At 48.6% G+C, this 27764-nt stretch overlaps 1 protein-coding gene across 14 annotated transcripts in view; it reads right to left on the minus strand.

Moving 5' to 3' along the window:
* Positions 1 to 27764, minus strand: part of PITPNM2 (phosphatidylinositol transfer protein membrane associated 2) — a 135427-nt gene that overhangs the window by 55057 nt on the left and 52606 nt on the right. For 10 of the 14 annotated variants that reach the window (XM_077308240.1, XM_077308237.1, XM_077308249.1 and 7 more), the window contains 2 exons: positions 18104 to 18180; positions 5504 to 5679 (listed from right to left, as the gene is read on the minus strand). In XM_077308240.1, coding sequence (XP_077164355.1) covers positions 5504 to 5581 — 78 coding nt within the window. In that variant the 5' untranslated portion in view covers positions 5582 to 5679; positions 18104 to 18180. Of the gene's footprint in view, positions 1 to 5503; positions 5680 to 18103; positions 18181 to 20264; positions 20461 to 27764 lie in introns of those variants that run through there. The other 4 variants (XM_077308243.1, XM_077308236.1, XM_077308245.1 and 1 more) reach the window with 2 other exon arrangements.

A 27764-nucleotide genomic window follows, 5' to 3' on the forward strand; every position in this document is an offset into this window, starting at 1 on the left:
CAGCAGATGCTCACGGATCTCAAGTTGGCATCCCGGATCGGTGCTATCTATGACTGGCCCTTTTATTTATTTATTTGGCAAGCAGGAAATCTAGGATGATATCAGCAGAGCTTTGGCAGCCCGAGCAAGATGCGAGGGTGGGCAGAGTGCATCAAAGGGGGCGGGGAGGCCTCCGAAAAAGATTCAACGAGACCATGCCCTTCCGTGAGACCGCCTGCTTGCGTAAAAGAGCCATAACAAGAATCGCAGCTCGTGGCCAAACGAGGCTTACTTCCATGCTTAACAACGGCAGTCTTCAAGCAAAGGTTGGATACACACTTTTCCTGGATGCTTTAGGATGCTTTGGGCTGAACCTGCGTAGAGCAGGGGGTTGGACTAGATGGCCTGTACGGCCCCTTCCAACTCTATGATTCTATGCTTCTATGATTCTAATGGCATCAACAACAGAACAATATCAGAAGTGACTTAATTTGCAGAACCGCCTTTGCATGTCTTCGCAGCAGAGAGATCTTTTTTTCCATCCCTTCAAAGATGCAACGTAGCACCAAGACGGATCTCTGGTAGATGAGGGGTTAATGGGAAAGGGAACATGACCAACCATGTCAGAGAAACCAGAAACGACAATGCTACTTTATTGATCGGCTGATTGATCCGAGTTTTGCTGCTCACCCAAAGGGTCTCGTGGCGACTTTAACATCAAAAAATACAATGTGTGGGTAGGGTGGAGCACTTCGGCCGCCTCGGCAATCCCCAAAGCCCAAGGCAGCGCATAGGAGGCCAGTGACGCGCCGCGGAGAGGAACTCTGTGCCTGTGTGCGGCTGCCGGCTGGCATGCCGCCACTGCCACCACCCCTCCCTCCCTGAGACGATGGCTGCCTCGGGCTTCGGTGATTGCCAAAGCGGCCGAACCGCACCGAAGCGCTCAGCCCCTGGCTACCACTTTGTTTTGCTATCCAAATCAGGGGGGAAATGTGCATTCTCCAGATGGCCCTTCGCACCAAAAAGATCAACTGCCTCTGGATCAGCTTCCAAAAAGAAAAAAGAGGAAACACACACACAAGAAGCAGAATTGCCTTTCCAAGTCAATGGAAGCCGCCAAATGCTTAGAGGAGCAATCCAAGCACATATTCCAAGGCCGGCAACGGGGGATCCTTGTCTTGGAGAGCGGAAGGAGGTCGCATAGTGCGATCGCTGCCCGCGGTGGGCACACCCGCTTCTTCTAGTGACTGCTGCTGCTGATCAAAGGCCAGAATCCTGAAAAGACCAAAGTGTTTGTTGTGGCGTGATCTTTCAAGGACCAAAGCCCCAGCACGACATGCGGTGCACAGCATCCAAAATGGGCAGTTTAAGTATGGGCAGAGAGGAAGAGACATTCAAAAAGAGTGGGCCCCAAAGCATCAGGGGTCTGGCATAGTTGCACACTAGGCTATATTCTCTTGCCAGGCTAAAAAAGGGGCAGATGCCCGATGTACTAGAAGAGACAAAGTCCTTGTGGGCCATTGGTCAGCATGTGAGACAGGATAATGGACTATATGGACCGCTGGACTGATTCTGCAGGGCTCTTCTGATGTTCTCATGAAGGCCTCGGCCTCTCTGCCCTGTTGCTGGCCCTCCAGAGGAACTGGTTGCCCACTGTGTGAGACGGGAGGCTGGACTAGATGGACCTTCGTTGGTCTGAACCAGCAGGGCTCTTCTTATATTCTTATGAGGGCCTCAGCTTCTCTGCCCTGTTGTTGGCCATCTGGAGGGACTGGTTGGCCACTGGGTGAGACAGGATGCTGGACTAGATGGACCCCTAGTCTTATCCAACAGGGCTCTTCTGATGTTCTTATGAATGTCTTGGTCTCTGTGTTCTGTTGTTGGCCCTCCAGAGGAACTGGTTGGCCACTGTGTGGGACAGGATGCTGGACTAGATGGACCACCAGTCTGTTCCAGCAGGCCTCTTCTGATGTTCTTAAGGCTTGAACCCAATGAGGTAGCAACCATGCTCACATGCAGCAATTGAGGGTTCATAGATTCATGGAATCCTAGAGTTGGAAGGGGTCATACAGGACATCTAGCCTGCTGCTGAAGGCAGGACCAGCCTAAATTTTCATAACAGGTGGCATCAGCAAAGCAGCCCCTTTATTACCCTGTCTTGTGTCCGTCTCCAGCATCAAGACTACCAACAAGTCAATAATTTCAAATGGCTATTATTTACAGATGGTGTTTGCATCGTGGATTTCCTTCTTGCAATCGTCATCCAATCGCCAGCATTTCCTACAGGTGATGTAGAGCTAATTTTGTTGCTTTTTACTGATACAAAATGTATGTTTCTATACATTTTAACCTTTATTGCTGTATAATAAGCTTCCATTTTGTTGGTATGAGGCCATTCCCTGCCTCAGCCTGCATTGGTATGGGAGCATTATAAATCTAGACGCATCAAAACGAAGTAATTGCATCCATTAATCAAGGAAAGCTTTCAGCCCTGGCTGTATCTTATGCCTTCTCATGGCTTTTGGCCATCTCTATTACCACAGTAATAACATGAAGTCTGTAATTACAGATCCATCATTATGGGAGAGGCAGTGGAGGGCCAAGCAGGTATTAGCCGTTACCCTAAACGAAAAACTGTCACTGAAAACAAAAGCTGCACATCGAGACCTCCTTTCTCCTCCGAGACGTAGAGCGGAACATCTTGTGTTGTGATGTTCTAGGTTCCCCTCATGCCACACAAACAGCAATTAATGCTGTGGAACAAAACTGGGGGGGTGGGGAACCACCATGACAGGACATGAGATATTACACAAAGGGACTAGATTCGGGTGGGCAGTTCTGTTTTCCCACGGTGGGTGGGCCACATCTGAGTCTCCAACCTCTTCCAGTTGGATACCAGCTCTTCTTGTTTCCAGCCCTCGAAAGAGGGTGGAGATCCGGATGTGGTCCAATCTGTTGATCTGGCCCCACGGCTGTAATTTGCCCTCAGCCGGATGTGCAGTTGCTTTTGCTGGAAAAGCCACCCAGCCCCCCTTCCTTGGGCAGGGATACAGAGAGCACGGCTTAAGACAAACGACAACAAATGGCATGTACAAAACTATCATGCCCCCTTCAACGTACGTGCGGTACCAAGGCCTGGCAGCAGAAAAGCTTATAGTCGTTGGCTTCCAAGCACACCATGGGTGCAAATTTGTTTTTAAAATCATGTCTTTTATTGCTAGTTGTGGTTCCCTGATTGTGTTCAGAAATGTTATTTAAATTGTTTGGACATATTTTCATTGCCCAGGCTTTGGATGGGTACCTTAAGGAACCAGAGTCAGACAGACGGATTGAGCCAGTGCGTTCCGCTGCTGAGCATGATCAAGAGGCCACCCCTCCAAATTCTCCAGCATGCGCTTGCAAAGGGAAACTTCCAGATGGAAAATGTTGGTATCGACGGAGTCTCAAATCTAATAAAGTTCAGATCTGCAAGCAAAACGCTGGGTACATTAAGTCCACTCCCGTAATGCAAAATTAATTCTAATTGATGGAGGCTGTTATGCGCTCCTTACAGAACGCCGAGCCAACCAGAAGGCAGCCGGCCAAGGTGCTGAAAGCCCCTCGAAGAGAGAAACAAGGGAAGGAGGGGGGAAGCGACGAGTGCTTCAGAAGCTGCAATTAATCCTACATCAGCATTTGTACACTTTCAACCTCAGCAGGGGATTCCACCGGAGGAGAAGTGATGCATGAAAAGAGAGATGATTCATTGCAACCTTGCCTGCCTGCTGGAACGGAGGAGCAAAGAGCGACACGACAGAGAACTGGTCCGGTGCACTTTTATCGTTTCCACCTGGGTTTTAAGCCGGGAACTATTTTAGAAGAGAAAAGGCAGCCGCCTCCCTTGGCTCCTGGTTGTGCTCAAATCAGATTCAAGGTCACTAAGTGCTAGAAGGAGCTGGGGTAAGCAGAAAAGATGGCCTTGTGGAGTCCATCCAGGTCAGCACTTTTCGAGAGACAGCAGCACATCAGGCGTCCCTCGGGCCGCTCCCAGAACATAAGAGCAGGAAGAAATTTGGAACAGAATTATTTATCGTATAGTGCATGTGCCGGGTAGCCAGGAGATCCGTGCATAGTCTAGCAGCCAGGCAAGGGACGTTTGGAGGTGATTTGACATTGCCTGCCTCCGTATTATGATCCCTAATGTTCCTTGGGGGAGCTCCATCCAAATCCTTGGGGAGGGGGGGTCTCCCATCAAAAAAATAGCCTCCCTTAGCTTCCCAGAGAGCTCGTCCCTTGTCAAATGCCAACAGGTTGGTGGGCCCTGGCCCGAAGGAAGCCTGCTTGGCCTCAACCAGGCCCAGGGCCTTCTCAAGCCCGGCCCCCACCTGGTGGAATGAGCCCCCGGAAGAGCTAAAAGTCCTGACAGAACTGCCTCAGTTCCACAGGGCCTGCAAGATGGAGCTCTTCGGATGGACGTTGGGTTCAGGCCAGTAATATTAGACTATATTGGCTGATATAATGAGATGGAAAGAAATAATTAATTTATATGAGGCGGACGGAAATGTTGGAAAGACAAACTCAGGAGGGAATGAGAAATGACGGATACAATAAAAAAATATGCAAGACATATTGTGATACATCAGAACATTCGTAGTTCTGTATATGAAATATCTAGTGTTCTTTTCTTTTCTGTATTCTGTTTTGGATTAAATACAAGATCTTAACTGCGGGGGAAACAGCATGGAACTGGGACCTAAACATGGCTCAGAAGGAAGGCTGCAAGAGAAGATCACCTTCCCCCAGCACCACCGCCCTCATGTTGAATTACTGTCTACTACTAAATGTGTCTCTTTATACAGGTTTACGAGCCTGATGTTGAATTTTTCATCGTTTATGTGCTTCTTCCCCTCCTAGTACAATTTTTTTATTATTATTATTTAAACATCTAATTTAAATGCAGTAGAGAAGATTAAGAGGAAATAATCATAGCGCATTTTCCAGAAACGTACAATCTTCGGGCAAAGCTTCGTATCTGAACAAGTCCCCCTGAGAAATTACCTGTTAACTTATGCACAGGTTCGATTTTTTAGAAGCCATTTTTATCACTTCTGCGTAGTCAGTTATTCCTGAGTTGCCAAGTAGTAATAAAACAATTCTGCGTGACTCCAAAAGTACATACGGCTAATCCACATTGGCCCAAAGTAAAGATGAAAGAGAAGAGTTGGTTTTTATACCCCGCTCTTCACACCTCAAAGGAGGCTCAAAGCAGCTTACAATCACCTTCCTTCTTCTCTGCACAACAGATACCCTGTGAGAGGTACGTGGAGCTAAGAGAGTTCTGAGAGAATTGTGACTGGTTCAAGGTCACCCAGCTGGCTGCGCGTGAAGGAGTGGGGAATCAAACCCGATTCTCCAGATTAAAGTGCGTCACTCTAACCACTACACCACGCTGCCTCTCAGGGAGACGACGGAAGATATACCTCACTTATCTTGTTCTCTGTGTCTCTGGGTGGGAAAGCACTTCAACAACAGTGTAGGTACCAACCTGTATCATGTACAGCTGGGCAATCCTATACTCTTCCACACTCATGGGAAGCGGGATCCGATACTCCTTTATAAGCATCTTGAAATCCAAGCAGGCCCTTTGGTCCGGTCAGAAACGAAAGCCAAAGGTATTCACTGACGGTTGCTTAAGTAACAAAGCTGGCGCATGGAGGCCTCCTGAAATAAAAGCACAAAGGGAGAAATATGGATTTGATATTTTTTTTCCATAGCTGAAAATAGGTGACTGAAAAATGTCACTTCGAAACTGTGGTCCAGAAGAACACTTTTCCCCCCCCCGACACATAATATCAGAAGGATAAAATTCCAAAGATGTCCTTTTCCAACTGGACATGTAGCATGCAAAGGCAGTCATGTTTCACCCCACTGCAGTGACTACAGAACTGGCTAGCAACACCTTAAGAACTGAATGCAACCCAGAATACCCTGCGGCGTACTGTTGGTGAGTCACCCTGGAAAGAGTCCCCTGAAGGTAGAAGCCTGAAAATCTACTGCTTTAGATCGATTCATGGCCTAGGGCTGCAGATCCCTGGCCCCAAAGAAGCACGTTGGACCTCAACAAGGGCCAGAGCCTTCTCGGTCCTGTCCCTCACCTGGTGGAACGAGCTCCCTTGAGAGATCAGGGCCCCGCCCGAACTTCCACAATTCTGCAGGGCCTGCAGAAGGGAGCTCCTCCACCAGGCATTTGCTTAAGGCTGACCAACTCAAAACATCTACAGGTCCCCCCCTCCCCTCAGACTGAACGATCCAACCTACCCAGGGATTGTCCATGTTATTATTCTGTTAAACTACTGTTCTAGCTGGCATGTTACGTCATGATTGTTATCTGTTATGTCGCTATATGTTCTATGTAACTGTTCTGCAATGTTTTATATAAACTGCCCAGAGCCGTATGGAAGGGCGGTATAAAAATCTAAACAAACAAACAAATAAAATACATAGCAAGTCTATCGAGGCCCCTGAATCTGTCCTTGCTCTCACAGAAGAGTCTTGAGGTGCTACCAGAACAATTACCAAAATTACAACCCGTGAACTTCACAGCCCTGTCTGTAACGCTTTTACAGTCTCCTGCTCTGGCACGGAGATGAGGCAAAGTTAAAAATGAACAACAAAAGCTTTCCTCCCAGCGCTACACTTCGTAATGATGCTCTCCCTCCTTACAGAGGTGAGCTGCTTGCCAGCAAGGCACTGGGGAATGAAGGGTAGACTTTGGTGTCCAATGTTGTCTGCCATTCAACGGCTGAGAAATTAGGAATGCTCTTAGCCAGTCATCTGCCTTTAACCCATTAATCAACCAGATTTAAATGGCCTTATTAATCGTAAATTACTCCACGTTTCCTTCAATATCTTGGGAAATCACCTAACTGAGGGGATGGCGGAAAGACAGAGCAGCTGTTTTGCTTGCAGGAGCCCCAAGGTAACAACCCCCAACATCTTCAGTTAAAGGTAGACACGGAACCATTGTGTGGTACTATGGGAGAAGTGTCCATACATAAATCTTCACATGACTGAAGTCCCGTACTGAAGCCTTTTTTTGAAATGTTAACTGCATGGAAACTCACAATTTCGCAAACAAACGCGACCATTCAGTAGCAGAAGGAATGGCTTGCAATACTTTTTCCTGGCGTTCTTCCTAACAGTGGCTCCCCGCAGCCAAAACGGTCTAGAAAAGTTTTGTTCTTTAGTCTCAGTCGAACAATAATCAACAAAGCTCTCGTTAATTGGGCCCCACCGATGAATCAACTAAAATTCTGGCTGGTGAATCGATGATCTGTGATTTCCGTCGCCTGGTAATTTCCCTTCTGCTTTTGCCAACGTCAGAAAAGGGGAAGACGGGACCTTGCAGAATGAGAAGAGACATGTAGATGGCCCAATCATCAAAAATACAGTCATAAAAAATGAAGGGGAGGAAGGGCCAAATTTGCCTTCAAGCTGAATCCCTTTAGCCCCAGAAGGGTACAGCCCTCCTTCAAGGGACGAGTTGGTAGTAGAGTGTGGCTTCCTAAGAACAAAACACCGTCTGTTTGTGTACCCCTGTTAAGTGAAGATGCTCACAGTTCTCAATGGAAATCAGTGCTCATTTCCTAAAGGATCAATAGCAACTCACAGAGATTCAAATTCTGCCCAAGAACTATAGACAGCATCTTAAGAAACTTCCCAGCCTTCAAAACTTTTCATTTTAGCGGCCAAGAGCTGGAGCCCCTACATGCTTTTTAATGGTGTGGGAGGGAGATGCATTCTGCATGTACTCAGAGTCAACTTCACAACACCCCTATAAGGCAGACCAGTATTCTCTCCCGGATCACTGAGGCTGACAGAGTGCCTTACCTATGGCTACCTGAACAAGCTCGTGGCCAAGGTGAGGTCCCCATCAGCTCATAACCAGCTTCCCCAAACTCATCAGGTTCCTGGAGGATTGCAAGCACAGGGATGCCCAAACTGCGGCTCTCCAGATGTCCACGGACTACAATTCCCACGAGCTCCCGCCAGCTTATGGAGGGGATGGTGTGTGCATGTGCCGGCAGGGGCTCATGGGAACTATAGTCCATGGACATCCAGAGAGCCACAGTTTGGCCACCCCTGCTGCTAGGGGAAGGTGCTCAGTGCCACAGTCCACTTTCTGATCTCTGTTATCTGGAGATCAACTGTTATCTGGAGATCAACTGTACCAACCCCATGAGGGGCGAGACGGAGATCCCTTGCCTCAAGGCAGCCACATTTGGTGGCGTTCCCGTGGCAACCAGCCCCGTGAACTCTGTCGGAAAGGGTTTTTTGTGACGGACAGTAATAAAGCCGGTCCATCTTGACTCCCGCGGAAGTCCTAAATAAATTTGCTGTCTAGCGCCACATGATAAACAACTCTTCCCCTTCCACTCTCAATTTCTCATTTCATGCCCTTTTACTGCTTTCAAATTGCTATTAGGCCTGTCAGCACAAACCCCAGAGGAGATTTCTCTGACGTGGTGGACCTCTGAGGGAAGCGGCCCCATACAGGCCCCCCCCCCACCCAGCATACCCTCCTTCCCCCACAGACGGACCCGGAGAATTTCTCCGGCAGTCAGTCAGGAGAACGTTCCGGAAGGGGGCAGGAATAATCTCATTAAACTGCACTTAATTCCTATTATTGAACATGCCAATAACAGTCATAAAGGGACGTAGGCCTAGAGTCGCCTTCCCCACACTTCACGGGCATTCTGCCTCCAGGAATTCCGACTGTCAGAGCCCATAAATCTCCCACAACCGAGCGGAGGGGGAGGGAGGGCTTATCCCATTCAAAAACATGTCAATTTTGAAAAAGTTCAATTAAACAGTGTCATTTCACACTGGACCCATTTGGAGACTTGTGCAATTCTTAGGTTTTGTCTTGATTTTTTAAAAAAATACAATCACCATAAAAACATCAATTTAAAAGCAATGAAAATGGCGGGAAGCAAGATGCAGATAATGAAGTGACAAAGTTAATATCTCAAGGGAACAAGACAATCAAGCGGCGGCATTTTGCTACAGGCTGGAAAATAGCCATTAGACCCTCTACCACTGGCTTTCTCGACCGGGATTTCCTGAAAACCCGGGGGTTTCTTGACAGCCCTGGAAGGGTTTCCTAAATGGCTGGGAGTTAATCATTTATATATTTTTTAAATTTGGTAAACATTTATCGGGTGATATGACCCCCCCCCCCCATGGTCAATTAGGGGTCTGGAAGAGATCAGAAGGAGAGGGACCATATTCTGCATGTTTATGCCATCTGGGGTTTCTCAAAATCTGAAGAATGTTTTAGGGTTTTCTCGATCGTAAAAAAGTAGAGAAAGACTGCTCTACCACTTGGAGTCTACACAAATGGCCCCTTTGAAACCGGGGAAATCAACTTTCCTTTCTTCCTTTCTTCCATTGATCCATCCATCTATCTATCTATGATGTTTTAGCTTGCCTTGCCCCCAGGGGCTCAGGGTGGATTACAAGTCAGAATATACCATTTAATAGTACCATTAAAATTGCATATGAATTTTTACATAAACTGTAAAGATTTTATTTATTTATTTAGATTTCTATACCGCCCTTCCCTATGGCTCTGGGCGGTTTATAGTTAAATACAAAAATATGACTTTAGCAGGGGTCAACTGGTATTGTAGCGCTCCTAGGCAAAATCCCAAAGGGTTTGGCCTGAACTCGATGCACGGGGGCCTGCTGGTCAAGCTGCTATATCCAGCAAATGAAAAATGGTTTTTAATGTCGTGCTGAGCTACGTGATGGCAAAGAACACATACTTTGGCTAGCCCCACAGTTCTTTGGCTAGCCCCAAAGATTTTGTGGAAATATCTGGCCAGGGTATTTGTTCAGAGCAGTATAAGATTATGTAACATTTCAGCAACATGCACGCTGAAACAAGGTCAGACACTACAGGTAATACAAACAATGCTATAATCCTCTTGTCATGTCCATAAGAACTAACTGGGGAAAGGCACAAAGCAAACCAACAGCAGGGTCTGAGTCTTGCCCTGGGGAAATGCAGAATTCAGGCAAATCTTACTTAGGGAGGTCCGTGGATCAGCAGCAGCATTCCTGCTTTGACTATAGAGAAACAGCCAGTCGGGTAGCAGTTTCAGGAAATGTTATTAAAAACCACTATCGATCTGTGATTTGCTCGCTGTGGGAAAATGCCCCAGGGACACATTCAACGCTCAGGAGCTCATCTGCTTTCCCCGTGTGACACTTCAAAATAGAACAGGAGAGCTATCTGTAGGATGTTTAGAGGTCTGAAAAATATTTGTGTTCCCCCCCCCCACACACACAATTAGTAAGGTACTGTCCTTCCTTGCAGCAAATGGTCTTCACTTTTGGTTTGGGTCATGATAAACCTGCTGGGGTTGCCAGTATGGCACCAGTGGGCACCATGGTGATACCTTTTCTGGCGCCCACCAAGGAGGGATGTCAGAACCCTGGAATAACAGTTCATTTCCAGGAGACGGAGATCAGCTCCCCTGGATAAAATGGCTGCTTTGAAGGGCGGACTCCATAGCATCACACTCCACTGAGGCCCCTCCCTGCCCTCCAAATCCCGCCCACTCCTGGCTCCGCCCCCAAACTCTCCAGGGATTTCCCAACCCAGAGCTGGCAACCTTACCACCAAGTGTTTTTAGGAAGTGGGTGGGGCTTTTGCCCAGCAAGGCTCCTGATTGGTCAAACTGGAGGTCTGATTGGCTGTGTAGATTCTCTACTAGGCTGCTGTGGCCGCAAGACAAACGGAGGTAACCATTTGGTAGCTTCTTCACCTTCTGCAGTATCCAGTTTATGGCGGACATTTTGTGGCTGGATCCAGTGTGTTGGGTTTGAATTCCAGAGGTGACCGCAGGCTCGAAAAGGTCGGGGACCTTGTGCTGGCCGTTAAAATGCCACAAGACTCGTTGCAGTTTTTAATGCAACAGACCAGCCTTTCTCAACTTCTTTCCCACTGAGAAACCCCTGAAACATTCTTACGGCTTTAAGCAGGGGTAGTCAAACTGCGGCCCTCCAGATGTCCATGGACTACAATTCCCAGAAGCCCCTGCCAGCATTCGCAAAGCAAAGCATTCGCTGGCAGGGGCTTCTGGGAATTGTAGTCCATGGACATCTGGAGGGCCGCAGTTTGACTACCCCTGGCTTTAAGAAACCCCAGAAATGGCGCCATCATGTGGAATATGGCTGGGGAGCATAGCTGTGGACACACTCACCTGGCAGTGGACACACCGACCTGCGGCCCCTCCCCTTCCCACCCTCTCCAGGTCCATTACTGGCCATTTCGGGAGGGGGTGGGTAGGTCGACATGACCATATATGGTCATATCAACTGCTTAATGTTTAACAAACCTTTTAAAAATATTAAGAATTAACTCACTCCCAGGCATTCGGAATGCCCTTCCAGGGCTGTCGAGAAACTCCAAGGTTTCACAAAACCCTGGTTGAGAAAGTCTGCAACAGACTAACATGACGATCCCACGGGAAATTCTACATTTTCTAATTTCTAAGCGAGCGATCGCCTCTGAAGGCTACAAGGGATGGGAAAGGCTGATTGAAGACAGGTCTGTTTCATTAATCCCAGCCAGTTTCCCTGTGCTCTCATTAGCACTTCAAAGGAACAAGTGGAGGGATTTTGAAATGCAGAATCATCCTTTTAAAGTTCAGTAGAGGAAAGAGTAAGTAGGAAAGGTGAATCAGACACCCACACCCACACATAGATGACTGCAAATTTTTTAATGCTACTAGGTTTACACAACGGGAAAGGAAAATACAATAATTAATGGGAAAAGAAATCCCAAGAGTGAAGATCGACAGCTAGAAGATTTTTTTTCTTACTTCATACCAAAAAACACAACAAACTTTGTGGAGATTCTCCAGGCAAAGCAATGCAATAAAACCTTTTTATATCCAATCCTCTTGAGGCACCGGAATCGTTCAGACAATCGGGATGAAGCGAACAGAATATTAAGCAAAAAAGTAGTGCAAGGGGCAGAATATAAGAAGCTGCCTTGTACGAACTTACACCACCGATCCAACTAGCTCAATCTTTCCAGCGAGCTCTCCATGAGAGAAAGGTCTCTCCCTAACTACAGCTGCCTAAGATTCTTACAGTGCAGACCCTGAAGACTAAACCTTGGACTTTTCTCACATGAAGCATTCTCAACTGCTGCCTGTTTTTCAAAGACTGGCATTTCACAATGCTTCCCAGATTATTCCACCTAGACACCCAGTCGCCACACAGCACCAAGCCTGTGTGCAGCCTCAGTCCTCACGACAGGATTGGGGAGGCTACTCACTCTATGGGCTTCCTTAACCTGAAACAGCTGGCACATGCCAGGGCTCTGCAAATCCCAGGCGCCAGGTCATCATGGTGCCTAGAAACTTGGTTGCATTGCCTTGTATTGTCAGGCATGGTTCTATTACTGTATCTCTCAGCAATGGTCAGTAGGAATGTGAAGTTTACTTTACCATTTTCCAACAGAATGTTTTGTCATCGTGTGACATTATATCGATGACATTATAAATGCTTATTTATATATAAGCTTAACTTTACACCATTTGGGTTGGCGGGTCATTTCTTGACCAGCTGCTTTCTACTCTGGCTTCACACCGGGCTGCAGGCTGGAATTTGAGTTGGGGCAGGTTGTCCTGCCTTGTCTAGCTCCCGCAAGGGGGAGCATTTGGCCCGGTGCACCTTGTCCGCCTTAGATTTGTGCTCCCACATGGGAGTCAGGTCAACAAAGTTCTCAGTGCGGAAACGGATAAGCCGTTCAGATTCCTCTGGATGGGAGGTCTCAGAAAATTAGGTAAGATTTCTGGGTGAGCAGAATGTTTCAGGGCTTTCTCAACAGCAAAAAAAGCTGAGAAAGGCAGCTCTGGACCTTTACACGTAATCCAGGCCTAGAATAAGAAGCTTTCTCTTCATCCGAACTGCCAATTAATGCTCTCTGCGCACAGCATTAGGAAGTAGCGGGGATCACTATTAACACGGAACGTTCTCGGCAAATATTTGAAGAGACCAAACAGGGGAGATGCGAGGCCAAGGAGAGACGCGAGAACGGCCGCTGGAACAGAATGCTAAGGGAAGAGGCCGCCTCGCCGGGGTCTTAATCTCCCTTCTGTTATTAGATGAGGTTTGACGTCACTGTGTGAATTTAAGGACTCATTGGGAAGCCAGGAGTTATTACAGAAGGAGGATGGAAGGAGTCCAAATGCAATACAGCCTCACTGCAGCTATTAAATCTTGTTACAGGGCTCAGGGCAGTTAAATACCGACCTCTGTCAGCGAGGAATGAGAAGGAGGAGGAGGAGGAGGAGGAGGAAGCGTTCACCTTCCCCCCCTTCCCCAAAAGCCGTTTTAAATGCGGATCCCTGAAAACGAGATCTTATTTCTTCTACAACATTACTGGGGGAGAGAATATTGAATTCCAGGCTTCCCCTTTCCCCTATTAAACGTGTCAGCCGCGGCTCGGCTCCCCATCGCAATGTTCTTGGCCCGAAATTGATATTTTTAAACTTTAATGGCAGCAGAGATCGTACGCCAAATGGCTACTGGAAAAATTAGCATATTGAATTATGCCATGCCTGAGAAATGAAACAAAAGTGAAACGACAGAGGAACTGGGAGGCTATTTCGTGTAAGTACAGTCACGAATCAGGTCAGGGAGGGGTGGGGAAGTTCAACGGAGGACTCATCTCTGCCGTGGGGAATCAGAGAGCTGGAGAGAACTGAACAGCATCCATTTTGGGGACAGGGAGGGACAGGGACACGGACCGGCGTCAGGTGTGGCAAAGATACCACTCGGCAAAAGGAGGCAGCCCCTTCCCAGAGCCCTGCGCACAGGGAAAGAATCACCACAACCGGAAAAGAGAGGATATTCCCACCAAGGCGTGGGTTGCCAACCTACCGGAAGAACCTGGAGATCTCCCAGAATGACAAACCATCTCCAGACTGCAGGGGCTTGAAGGCTGCACTGGAGGGTGGACCCTGAAGCATCTCCTCCCTGCTGAGACCTCTGCCCAAAGGCCACCCTCTCAGGGAATTTCCCAGCCCTAAATGCAGCTCGCTTGCAGGGCGGCACTTATGCTGCCTGCTTATTGTTTGACTCACAAAAAGTTCTCTGGCAAACCATTTCGAAGCGTTGTTGTTGTTGTTTTTCATACATCCTTTAAAAAATAGTTAATGCTTTAAAGTTCTTGAAGTTTCGGACTGTCATTTGCACTGCCAGAGCTTCGGGGCAAAGCCCCCACCTTCCCACCTTCTTCCTATCTTCTTCCTACCGCGTCTCCGTTCCTTTCTCTCTCCGCATCCTGTGCGGAACCCACTCCCCTGCGCAAGACAATGCTAAAAATAACCGGGTAGAATTATATGCGAGCGACGCGGGAAGCAAAAGGTAGGGAAAGCCAAAAATAGAGAGTCCAAAACAAAGCCGGAGGGGGGAAAGATGGGCTGGAAATAGACAGTGCAAAACCTCAAAAGGGCATTCTAAAGGAGGAAGTTATGGGATGGTAAGCACTGCTCCTGAATCACTGCCTGGCAAATGTCATGAAGGAACTGATCCTTGTGAGATTAAATTGGTCGAGAGCCACCGATGGGCAATGGGAAGCTGAATTCTCAGAAATGCCTTCCTGTTCTTAGCTTGAACTTTAGGGGATTTTTAAACAGAGCAATTGTTCCTGAAATAACAAGAGCAGTTCTGGAGCTGGAGCAGCCAGTTCCTCTCTCTGACTTCAACACACTTGCCAGTTGTTTCGAAAGCCTGATGTTTATTTTATTTGTTTATTTATTTATTGTATTTATATACCACCCTCCCCGAAGGCTCAGGGCGTTTTACACGAAACAAGAAATGATACAGGTAACTGCATTTGCAGTAATAACAAGGTGAAGGGTCCATGCAATTTTCTTTCCTTTTTCATTACTGCTGTGTCATGATTATGAATTACATTTTCAGGGGTGGGGGAAGAAGATTAAGAGAAAACTGCTCGTGTCGTATAGAGAAAAGCGGTCATTAAACTCAGCCAACAATCTCTCAAGAGAACAAGAACAAAGAAAGAGAAATCGCCCCCTCTTAAAAGAAAAATGACCGCGGTATCCAAGCACTATATTGTACATATAATTTAATATATAAACAGTGTACATATTCCAAACATGCATATCTGTGAGAAGAAATCAACCATTTATATCAACAACTAAAATAGGCAGACCGGAAAAGTTTCACAAAGACAGAATAAAAGAGAAACATTTTTAACTATTCTCACTTAACGAGGGGGAAAAATTAAAATTCATTTTTACATTTTTAGTTCTGCCTTGCCCAGCACCTTTCAAGGTTGATTTCTCATCAAGTTAAATTAAATCCAGGAAAGAGGGAGGGGGGGGCAATTCTTAAATCACCGAGGGTAATGAATGCTCGCATAATTTAATTCGCAATGCTTGGGCCCAATCGCACGGCAATAGACTAAATGTTTAATATCTGTGACTTCATGCCTGATGCTCACAGATTAGCAGCGCCGTCTCAACCTTCCACACGATGGACCCTGAGCTTGTCCCGAAAATAATTCTTGCTCATACGTGCATTCCAACAGAATTAAGCAGAAAAACAGCCCCCGAGCAGTGACTCAAAGTGGCCAAAACCAGATTTGAGAATTGATCTGTGAACTGGGGCGGGGGGGGGGGGGGGGATCTAAATCCCTGCATGATGCCAAGTTATGTGTTTTTTCTCCACAGGCATCATTAAAAATGTTTTAAAGAGCCTGGTCCCGTCTTATTGGCATTGCAAATCACAGTTTGTATCGACTGTGACATGAACTCCCTGGCAGGATATTTCTAGGCTGATCCAGACATGGAACGGAGGGGCTACGAAGACGGATGAGGCAGGGATTTCTATATCCTGGCTGATATTCGAGATCCGACCCCCCGGTTTGAAAACCCACCATGGGGAAGTGAGAGTGAGAGCTAACGGGACAAAATGGCTAACACAACGGACCCGAGTTCAAATTCCCACTCGGCCCAGGAGTTCCCTGGTTGGTTTTTCGGGCCAATCGGTATCTCTCCGTCAAGCCTATCTCCTAGGATTGCTGTGGCATCACCATCTGCAGGCAGGGAAATCCCCAGATGTTTCCTGAATTGGATGATCCTGCATTGAGCAGGGCGTTGGACTAGATGGATTTTATGGCCCCTCCCAACTCTACAGATCTATGATTCTCTGTGATCTGGGGGCAGAGCCTCAGGGCAGGGTTTGCTGAGAGTGCTCAGTGTTAGATCAAACGTGAGTACTGTGGGAAAGCAGGACTTCCTGCTTCAATTTGGGTTCAGGGGAGTGTTGGGTCAGAGGGTTTAACCAGCCCAGGTTTCTTTCATTCTGGTGTCCAACAATGTTGACCTGCTGCTGATTCTCCTGCAGATGCTGCCTTTCCCCAAATGAAGACTGACTTAAGTTTTCCCTAGGACTCCTGTGTCTTGAGGGATTTGAGGGTCGTGTCTTCGATCCGGATCCAGGTCAGACTCTGCTGCTAATTGTCTCTCCCCACTGATCATGGAATTTTGAAAAAAAAAAAAAAACCCAAATCACACAGGCAGACACCTCAACTCTCCAGCAGGTAAACGAATCTACAGGCTTGCTGCTGGCTGATAACTAAGCGACAATCCCTTAATAAGTCAGTGCCCAGGTGCCCGGAGGTGGCTGAGAAGGGGTCAAGGAGAGCTCAACTAATTTCTTTCCCCATTCCGGATGAAGCGCCGGGAAAGGTTTAATCACCCGAAGGCTGCTTGGAAGTGACTTTCTATTATATATCTCGGAACAATCTCTGTACCCAGCAGGAGTTGGGGGTAATGACCGAGTACATGGCTTCGATCGGGTTTCCCCCCCCCCCCCAGTGCTGGCAACTGATCTAGGGCCCATTATGGGAGAAGCATTTTCCTGTCAAATCTCCCAGACAGACTATCAATAAACAGACAACAGCGTGGCTAGGGAGGGAGGCAGGAAAATGGGCATTTTGACTAAATAGAAGAGAAGGTTCCATTTTGCAAAGCCAGTTTGCAGACAGGAGAAGGAAGGATGACATGGCAGGAAGGCTTGGGCTTATTGTTGTGAACCACCCTGAATCGGCTGGCTGGGAGAGGCAGTATATAAGTCCAATCTGTTCCCCCTTCTGGTAAGGCCTTGGAGGAGGAGTTGGTCTCATGGGTTAAGTGCCACTCAGCACTTAACACCCACTCAGGGCAACTGTCCCGCCCCTGAGGGCCTCCCTCTCCAACCGGCTTGCCTGTCTGTCCAGCGGCCAGCCAATCGCCTTCCATCCCCACCCCTGACCACCCCATCCTCCTTCCACTTCCCTCCAAGGCTCAGAGGCTGCAGTTCCCTGCTGCATGAGAGCTGCCCTTGCCGGTGAATGCCTTTCCAAGATGTGGGCGAAGGGAGAGGCCATCCACAGAGCTCTTCCACATACCCCCCCCCCAGTCTAGCGCCTGTTGTATTCCTGAATGCAACGGGCTAGGCCCCTAGTAGTAAAATTAATTAATTAATGTGACCATTACATCCACGAAAAAACATTCTTTATTAAATGTATATCCTGCCTCCGCAAACGAAACACACCGAAGAGTTCACAGTAACGGCTCATAACAGTGATTTCTTAAAGCCCACAGAAACGCAACTGTAAAACTCATCGCAAATACGAAAAATGTTTAAGCCCAGTGGCACCTTTTAGACCATCAAAGGTTAATTCTGGGTATAAACACTTCAAAGACTCAAGTTTAATTTTGGGAGTACGCTTTCATGCGCATGCACACTTTGAAGAACCAACAAAGCTTAGTCCTGGGTATTAGCATTCATGCGCATGCACGCTTTTGAATAAGTGCGCATGCACATGGAAGCCTATACCAAGAATAAAACTTTGTTGGTCTTAAAGCTACCTCTGGACTCCAACTCTGTTCTGTTGTTTCAGACCAACATGGTTCCCCATGTTAAACTAAAAAAATCCTAATAAATACACATATAAGAACCAGGAGCGGGGCAGCACATCCTAAAATCAAAGGGAACAGATGCAAGAGAATAGAATCTCTCTGAACCAAAAACCACGCAGAGACAGGCTTACCTCCTTGCGGAGAGCGTTCCAAAGCAGGGGAGCCACCACCAAGAAGAACCTCCTACCAGTCACCGCCTTCCTCATTTCTGTAGGCGAGGATATCCAGTCAGTCAATCGACAATTTATTACAGCAGAACATACATGAGCATCCTGTGTAAATGCGTGTCACTAAATCAGATCTGGACCTCAGTAGAATACAGAACCTGGAAACTCTATGCAAGCCAAGGCAGAGACTCCTTCTGCAGGTGGATCTCAAGAAACCATACGGTTGCCAGCTTCTAGGAGGGCATGTAGATCTCCTGATCACCACAATAGGGAGATCAGTTCTCCTGGAGAACATGACTACTTTGGACGGTGGACTCGATGGCATGATACTCAACTTTCGGACCCCTGAGAACCCCCTGAAATGTTCTTCAGCCTTTGAAAAACCGCAGAAGTGGCACCATCGTGCAGAATATGGCTGGAAAGCAGAGCTGTGTATACACTCACCTGGGGCCGCTCCAGTTCCATTACTGGCCATATTGGGAGGTTCTGGAGGGGGGGGGTCAACATGGCTATATATGTCCCTATCACCCAGTAAATGTTTCAAAAAAAATTAAAAATTCATATAAACCGTTTAACTCCCATCAAGAAACCCCAGGGCTTCACGAAACCCTGATTGAGAAAGCCTGGTCTACTGAGATCCTTTCCCTCTGTACGTTTCGCCCACCCCAGTCTCCACCCCCAAATCATTGGCGATCCTGAACTGAACACCCTAGTTCAGGGGTAGTCAAACTGTGGCCCTCCAGATGTCCATGGACTGCAATTCCCATGAGCGAATGCTGGCAGGGGCTCATGGGAATTGTAGTCCATGGACATTTGGAGGGCCACAGTTTGACTACCCTAACTCCTCCAGGAGAAGATTCCGTGTAGCTATGTCAACAGTGACATGTCCTGGGATAAGCATGTTTTTGGGATTTTTCCTTTTTTTTATTTTGTAAATACTAGCATGGGGCCAGAATGTTCCAGGGTGGGTGTGGGGGAGAGACCCTTTGGTTTGTGGCTGATCATTCATCCAAAGAGGCCTTTTGTTCCAGCCTGTACCCTGACTATTGGGCAGCGCGTACGGAAGGAAATCAGCGAAATCTTCACATCTCATTAGAGATCTGGACATGCGTCCAGGCAGAGAGAAGGAACAACTTCAGCTGGGATCCACGCAACAAGTTATTCAAAAACAGGCCACACTGAAAGACCAGAGAGAAACCGCTGAACTGCTAAAAACCCACTTTTCATAGAGAAGGGACTGGAATCTGCAACCAGTAGTTATCCAGCAATTCGGGCTGAATTTGAGAAGGCCCTTTTCTTCTGTTTTTGTTAACTCGTACTCTTACTTTCCCCACTTTAATTATGCTTTTGATTTTTCTTTTCTCCCCCAAGTGTTTTCAATAATACAAGTTAGCTGTACGGTGTCTGGTAACCACAGTTCAGTTAACATCCTCCCCAAATCGCCTGGGATGAGTTATTTTTCCCTTGGTCGCTTCTAACTCTGAGAAAAGGAATTAAGCCTGGAATCGGCAAATACCCCATGGTCCTGTCTCGTTTCCGATAACATTTCAGAATCACTGGATCCGTTCTAGCAAGTCGCTTGTAACGTGCCTGCTCTTGGGAGGAGCGAGAACGTACAAGTTTGCTCCTTTGCAGAAAGGAAAACAAAACAATCCCGAAATGGATGCAGCAAAATATAAAGTGGCGTCTGAATACATTGCAAAAGTCGTGGGTTCCTAAACCCCGCAGGGGGTGAACTCCGAGGTCAGGAACGACAGCCTTGCAATAGTTACAAGGATATTGCACATCACCTTCTTGGAGTCTCCCCCTCCCATTCAAGAGAGACAGCACAAGTGAGTAGAGCAGGGGTATTCAAACTGCAGCCCTCCAGATGCCAATGGACTACAATTCCCATGAGCCCCTGCCAGCGAATGCTAGCAGGGGCTCATGGGAATTGTAGTCCATGGGCATCTGGAGGGCTGCAGTTTGACTACCCCTGGAGTAGAGAAATGTCAGTTTTTTTCTCCTCTGGATGTGAGTCAAGAAAAGAAGTTACACTGGAGGTGTTGCTTTGGGGGGGGGGCAGGGGATAAAAATTGGAAATTGCTCGTCATCAAAAGAATAAAAGAGTTCACAATTGCCTTACCCAATAGAAGCAGTGAGCTGTGACTCCTAAAAGCTTCTCCCCGTCACAAATTCTGCTAGTCTTTTAAGGTGCCGTTAGACTCTGGCTCTTTTCTGCCGTTCCAGCCAGGCTCCCAGGGCCAGGCATTTCGATCTATCGTGCCCCACTGGTTTCCTTTCAGCTGCTTTCTGGCAGAACTTCATTTCAACAATAAGGTCATTTAGAACAAGGATGGCTGCCCCACCCCTCCTTTTACCTGCTCTCAGGAAATGCCTGCATTTCCCCTCCGCAAAACGGATGCCAGCTCCCCGCCCCCAAAGGGACCTGCTTTGCTATCGCACCCCTTCCAGCTTCCTGGATGACCATCCTTTCCCTCGCCGCTGTAAGGGTGGGCCGGAAACCCAGCTCTGCCACTGGAAGCCTGACCTTCACAGCGAGAGCAAAGATGACATGCCTTTGCGGTTTAAAAGAAATAAATAGATAATTCCGTTTCTTTTAACGAGCGGGGCAGAGGCAAGTTCCTCACCTTTCTCTGCTTGCTTGTGCAGGCGGATCTGCAGAGGGCGATCGTGAAGTCCGAGAAAGGGTCAGAACCCCAAGCCACTGATTGGTCAGGCTGGCCTCCCTGCAGGAGCCAGTAGATTCACAGGTGTTTGCTGCAGCCTGATGGGATTCCTCACAGCAGGATCCACTAGGGATCCGATCAGTTGAAGCTATCCTGTAACTGTGAGGAGATCCTTTTTCTGCCGTGTGTATATTGCGGAGTAGGGGGTTGTTCTGAGGTTTTTCTGGAGTTTTGTGCCATGAGCTGATCACTGATAAAGAGCTGAAAGATTCCAGTGCCTCCGTGTCCCCTAATCCAGGGGTAGTCAACCTGTGGTCCTCCAGATGTTCATGGACCACAATTCCCATGAGCCCCTGCCAGCATTCGCTGGGAATTGGGAATTGTAGTCATGGGAATTGTAGTCCATGAACATCTGGAGGACCACAGGTTGACTACCCCTGCCTTAATCCACGGATATCACAATTCCTACCTGTCCTTCCAAGCGTCAATGTTGCCGCCTACCCTTTTGCAAAACAGAAAAGGGAATATTAAGCAGTCATTCCAGAAGAGCCAGTCGGTGGACTGGGAAGAGGCTGGTTCGTATCTTGCCACACCAGTAATCAGCTCCCTTGCACCTGGCCTTGCCCTACCTGCTCTCCTTCGGCCTCCGAGCCCACCTGGATGAAACAGTACAATTTTGGTGTGTGTGCACATGCCCAGTATGTATATGTGATTACTTAGGGCATTTCTATGCAGCTTTTCTCCTCCAAAGGGATCCAGGAAGGGATGGGAGGAGATAACATATTTGTTTTGTATTTGTTTTAAGTGATAAAAACAACCCAAGCTCTCATGCAAGAGTGACCAAACTCTGGCTTTCCAGATGTCTCTGGACTACAATTCCCATGAGCCCCCCCAACAGCCCTAGAAGAGGCTCATGGGAATTATAGTCCAGGGCATCTGGAGAGCCACAGTTTGGCCAACCCTGCTCTAAAGCTAAACTGCATCAAAACTGAATACTGTCTGCACGAAGAACATCCAGATGCATGAAAGCAGTGTAGGGTTCGGACAGCTCCATGAATCTGGAGCAGGGGTAGTCAAACTGCGGCCCTCCAGATGTCCATAGACTACAATTCCCAGAAGCCCCTGCCAGCGAATGCTGGCAGGGGCTTCTGGGAATTGTAGTCCATGGACATCTGGAGGGCCGCAGTTTGACTACCCCTGATCTGGAGCATCCAACCAAGATGAAAGGCAGCAGGAGAACATTCCCAGGTTTGTACATCCCCTCCCTCCTGGGCTAAGAGAGCACAAGTCAGGCCTCTTCCCCCTTTGAAAAATTCTTGGCGCCAGCAGGATAGGCAGATGCCTAACCGAGCAAAGGCAGAACGGCAGATCATGCCGGCCGCCCCAACAGGTTAATGCAGGTCTCACGTCTTGAAATTCCTCACCAATTTTCGCCATCTTTAACATGCTGGGCGTGTGTGCGTGCATCCCAGAGGCCCCCTCCCTCGGAAAAGTAATTGCAAATACGACAAAATACGGCTTGTCTTTCCTCTCCCCCCACCCTCATTGGAAAATGTTCCATTTGGCATGATGACGAACAGAGGCAGAGCTATGCAGGATCGCCGGTGCAGAACCGGACGTGCATATTCCATTATACGGTGGGGGTTTTAAAAAAAGCATAAACAAACAAGCCGGAAAAATGCAAAAGGGAAGAAAGCGCCGTGAATATTTTGAGATCTCCGGAGGGAGAGAAGATCCAAATATAGAAAGTGGAGATGCAAATTACGGCACCCTGAGCAATGCAAATCTTAAAGCCAGACTGGGGATCCACGGGCAGCCGAGGTGATCTGAGGATGGCAAACCCGCTTCCGCGGCAAATACAGAACGAGGCAGGGCAGCCAACCAGTGGGAAAGGCCACGCTTTTGCACGTGTGGCTCTACTGCTTGTCCACATGCTGCATGGAGGGACGACACACCACGGGGAACCCTGACCTGGATACCCCAGGGTAACCTGATCTTGTCAGATCTCGGAAGCTAAGCAGGGCTGACCCCGGCCAGTATTCAGATGGGAGACCTCCAAGGATTTGGGTGGTAGTTGCTCCAAGGCACACGATGGGTCATGGCAAATGCAATGCCCAACCACCTCTGAACATCCCTGCCTAGTATTTGGAGGGGAGACCTCCAAGGATTTGGATGGCATTTCTCCAAGGAACACTGGGGGGGGGTCATGACGCAGAGGCAGGCAATGGCAAACTGCTTCCAAGCGTCAATTGCCTGGCTCCCGGACAATCCTCGGATCTCCTGGGTACACTGCCCCATCAATCAATCAATCAATCAATCAATCAATCAATCAATCAATCAATCAATCAATCAATCAATCAATCAATCAATCAATCAATCAATCAATCAATCAATCCGTCAGTCAGTCAACCCACCCACAATGGGAAGTGGCTCCCATGTATGAACTACAGTTGCCAACTTTGGTTTAGGAAATTCCTGGAGATTGGGGGAGGGGGAGCCTAGGGAGAAGGGTGGGGTCTGTGGAGGCATGTGCTTTGAAGGTGTGTGTGGGTGGGGGGGGAGAGACCCTTCCTTTCTGCAAAGCTTTATGGCCTGCTTGCCAGGAAGGCAATTCTAACTCCCCCCAGGGGGGACCCAGGGGATGGCTGAGTAGAACCCTGGTCTCTGCAGGGACCGAAGGCAGGTTCTGTCGAAGGAGCGAGTCAAAGGAGAACAGGATTGGTGATGGTGAGGGATTCAGAGGACCCAGCATGACGCCGAGGCAAAGACGGCATTTCTTTCGCAGCCACAAGACCCCCAGGGGGAAAGCGAGGAAGACGATTCCAGCCTGCAGTGCGGGGTAGGCTCCCCCAGCCACAGTGGCAGCTGTTCAGAAGAATTATGTCAAGGGGCTCTCATAACCCCCGGGGCATTTCTGCACAGCCAAGGCGATTCCGTTCAGAACCGCTTCACCAGCCAACGAAGACTAGAGCCAAACATGGAGGCCAGAAGAGAAGCCTGTGGTTCCATTTGGGCCAGGGCCTTGAGACTGGGCCGCTGTTAACAGGGCCGCTGTTAAAAGGTGGGGAGGGAAGGGACCTTCGTGGAGTACTGCTTTTCATTCTTCGGGCTCTTCAGCTTGCCGAGAGGAAGCAAGGTCCCTAGGAGAAGAGCTTTGCGCACAGAAAAGCATAAACTCGTAGCACAATATCAGACATGATTAAGTTGAAATCCAGGCTAGTGGCTCAGCATTAGGGACCTCAGTGTGGATCCTTAAGGTGTCAAATCCTCAAGCTCCTTCTCAAAGGAATAAACTCGGCTCTGTGGGTATGCGTTTCTGCATATGCCTGTGATATTTTGGGCTGGGCAACACACCACAGACGCAACCTATTTTCTCTGTTCCGCACAGGAAAATCCAGCTGCCAAAGCACATTGAAAGTGCATTATCCTGGACTCGAACTTTATTCTACCCTCACACACACTGTTCCAAGACACACTAGGAACCCAGGGGGAAGAAAACTGTGGGGAGTGGGTGACATTCCCCCTGCCAAACATTATTCCAGCAGCTTAAAAAGGGGAGGAAATCGGCAAGGGCTCCTGTAATTTGCGAGCCGCAAACTGTCTGCATATTCACCTCCCGTGGCCTGACGTCTGGGAGGCACAGCTGTCTAGCTCCGGCAGCTTTGCGGTACGGGCGGCGAGGACGGTAAGAGAAAACGGAGGCAGAGGCAAAGAGAAACCCCCAGAGAGAGACGCAGCAGCTAGTCAGCATTTCCAGAGACATTGCAAAAACATCAGAAGACAGGCTCCCGGGGTAAACTGCTCACGGAGGACTCTGCCCAGATTCTCCCCCACCCTCCCGTCACTCTATTCCCACTCTGCTGTCCCCTCCGGGCATCATAGCTGCTCTGACGGAAGAGGGATGCAGAGGAGGGAGGGAGGGAGTTCACCCATCTCTTTAGCCATTCCTGGGCACCATTGCTTCTCTCTTGGCCTCTTTCTCTCCTGCAGGACTTGGCAGCCAAAGTGCTTCCAAGAGAACAGGGAGCATTCTGTACCAGCTCCGTAAAACGTTTACTGCACGGCGGTTGTCACCCTGGGCACCGCTTCCATCTGCCACCAGGACACGACACCGAAACCGCTGCAGGCCGAGCCAAGGGAAATACAACTGGGGCACCGCTGGAGGGAGCAGAAAGGGGCAGGAAGGCGAAGAGGCAGTCAGGCAAAGGAACACGTAGGTTTGTTAAATTATGGGATTTGCTCCTCTCTCTTTCCCACAAATTCACCGCCCTAAGCGCATGCATGCTCCCGGGAGAGGCATGTTCAGATAACATAAAAATCTGGACACGTTTTGAGGACTGGCGTGATTCGGTTTCCGATTTCGCCAGGGAAGGCGTGCGGTTTTTCGTTTGTTTGCTGAAGTCCGAGGAAATCTCTGCAGATGTTTCCAGATGGAGAGTCAGAACATGTGGAATATCACTGCTGCCAGCCAAAACCTAGATGCAACCAGCTCTCTCAGCTGCTGGACCAGAGGATGCTTGCTTTCTACCCGGTGGGTTTTCTTCCTGCCTGTTTGTGTGAAAGTCTACCGTGCATCGCTGGAGCAAAGGAAATAACGTCTGGTCCATGAAGGTAGAACGCAAGGAAGAAACTGCTGTGTGCCAAGTCAGACCGTGGCCCATGTAGTTCAGTCTTGATTGATAGCTGCTCTCCATGGTCTCTGCCAGACACAAGTCTTTCCAAACACCTGTATCCTGCAGTTCTTTAATGAGAGACAGCAGGGATGGAACCTGGGAGCGTCTGTATACAGAGCAGGAATTACTTCCTGGGTCGGTGGGGATTCTCCAAGACCTCTGGCAGGAATCTTTTAATGGCAGATGCCAAAGACTGGACGCCAGTCCTCGCATGGAAAGCATATCCTCTGTCAACGAGCTGTGCCCCTTCTCCAGCCACCTCACATCTGTGGCAGCTAAAAGGAACCTCCATGTTCAGAGGCAATATACCGCCCTACCGCATGTTGAGAATGTCCTGTAGTAGAGGGATGAATCATATCTCCCTCCCTCTTGAGTGTCCCTGAGCAAACAGGGATGGACTATACCAGGCAAACCCCACGAGGTGGCTGCCAAGTGTTTTTAGAAAGTGGGTGGGATCAGGTGGGGCTTTAGTCTAGCAGGGCTTTGTGTCGGTCACTGGACTGGCTGTGTGACTGAAGGGAAGCTGCGGCGGCCATTTTGTGGCTGGCTCTGCCTCTTGTGGCGGCCATTTTGTTGGTGGCTCTGCCTCCTGCGGCAGCCATGTTGTGGCTGGCTCTGCCTCCTGTGGCAGCCATTTTGTGAATGGGTCTGCCTCTTGTGGCAGCCATTTTGTGGCTGCACCTAACACCCTCTATCAGAATTCCAAAGGTCCCCTCAGGCTCCTACTGACTATACGGATCCCATCAGATCCTGCAAGGTGGTTCTTCTGTTTTTAATTAGGACAGGGCAATGCCGGCCAATTTAGAATCATGGGGCAAAAGTTCAACATTGGACAGGTCTAGGGCCCATCTGTTAAACCTACTGATTTCAGATGTTCAGATCAAGCTAGATGGGCCTCCAAGCTGCATCCAGGAGAGCAGCGCCTCTGTTCCCTGCTCAATCGCCTTCCAGCAGCTCACATTAGTTGCCAAACTGGCTCCCTGCCCTTGGCTCCCATCTACAGCATGACAGGATTTGTCTCTCCAAAGTATCCGGGGCTGCAAGTGGTTGAGTTCCCGAATTCAGAGCTGTCATAAGCTGCGTGTGAGAAGCATGGCCTCACATGCGCGCGCGTTTTAAGAGGCCAGAGGTGGATAAACGTGAAGCAGGAAGTCATTAATCTGGCGTTCGTTTGATTCACTTTGCAACTTTAATTGTACAGCATGAAATTCAAAAGGAGCGACAGCCCAACGAGCATTTAAAAAAAAAAATCTTAGCAGTATATTTTGCAATTTTGCACATTAAAAAGGGTGCTACTACCAAATACAGTTGCTTTGTTTCCAGCAGCTGGCTGATGATGAGATCCCTCCGTCCCTTTGGATTAATAGCATTTGCGTGAAATGTGGTGTTGGAAGAGAGTTCTGTGAACTGCCTAAATAGACAAATCTTGGTTCTTGGTCGAATCTTGCCTGAACTCTCCCTAGAAGCGAAAGAGATTAAGCGGAGGGTGTTGCCCTTGGGGTCTTGTGATGGGAAGACAAAAGTCACTGGGAAAGACGATGATGCGAGGAAAAGGGGAAGGCAGCGGGGAAACAGAAAGACCCAGAATCACCGGCCTCTCCGTCCACCAGGCTGCAACCGCTACGGAAACCTTCCAAATGACCCCCCTCCCCTGCCCATGAGAAAAAGCCTTACGGCAATTTTAACATGGCCGACTCTACTTTGCTTCCAAGCTGGCTATTCCAACTACTCAGGCCTAATTACATCCGTGCAAAATGTTTAGAAGTTCGATGGACAGGATGGGCCACGGTGGCAACCATGGGGCACTGCTCTCCGCCAGCGTGAGAGGCGGTAACGGAAGAAGCAAGGGACAGGCTAATCGGCCTTGCCCGGCATGCATAAGGATGCTAAGCGCGGGCCAACATTCCCAGAATGTCAGATTTACTGGGAACCTGCAGCCAAAGACCATGTGGCTCTTTGCGATGGCATGGGAGGAATTCTGCCAACCTCAGTTCTCCCACATCCCCTTTGGTCTCCAGGGCAGTGGTGTTTTCACTCATGCTCCTGGCCCACAGCACCCAATGCTCCTTTCCACCCACAAAATTTGCTGCCTCTGAGGGAGGGTGCACGTGATTCCTTTTCCCGTCTCCCTCTCTCCACTCTCCTGACCTTTCTCTTCTCTCAGAGCAGCTGTGCTGACTGTCAACATGCCGTGACAGACCCATTCCCATTCGTGGTAAGCATGTTGACGGATGCTTGAGCTTCCCCTACCTTACAGGAGAGAGACATCAGCTATTTATGTTG

Source organism: Paroedura picta, chromosome 13 (assembly GCF_049243985.1).
Source record: "Paroedura picta isolate Pp20150507F chromosome 13, Ppicta_v3.0, whole genome shotgun sequence".
NCBI classification, from domain to species: Eukaryota; Metazoa; Chordata; class Lepidosauria; order Squamata; family Gekkonidae; genus Paroedura; species Paroedura picta.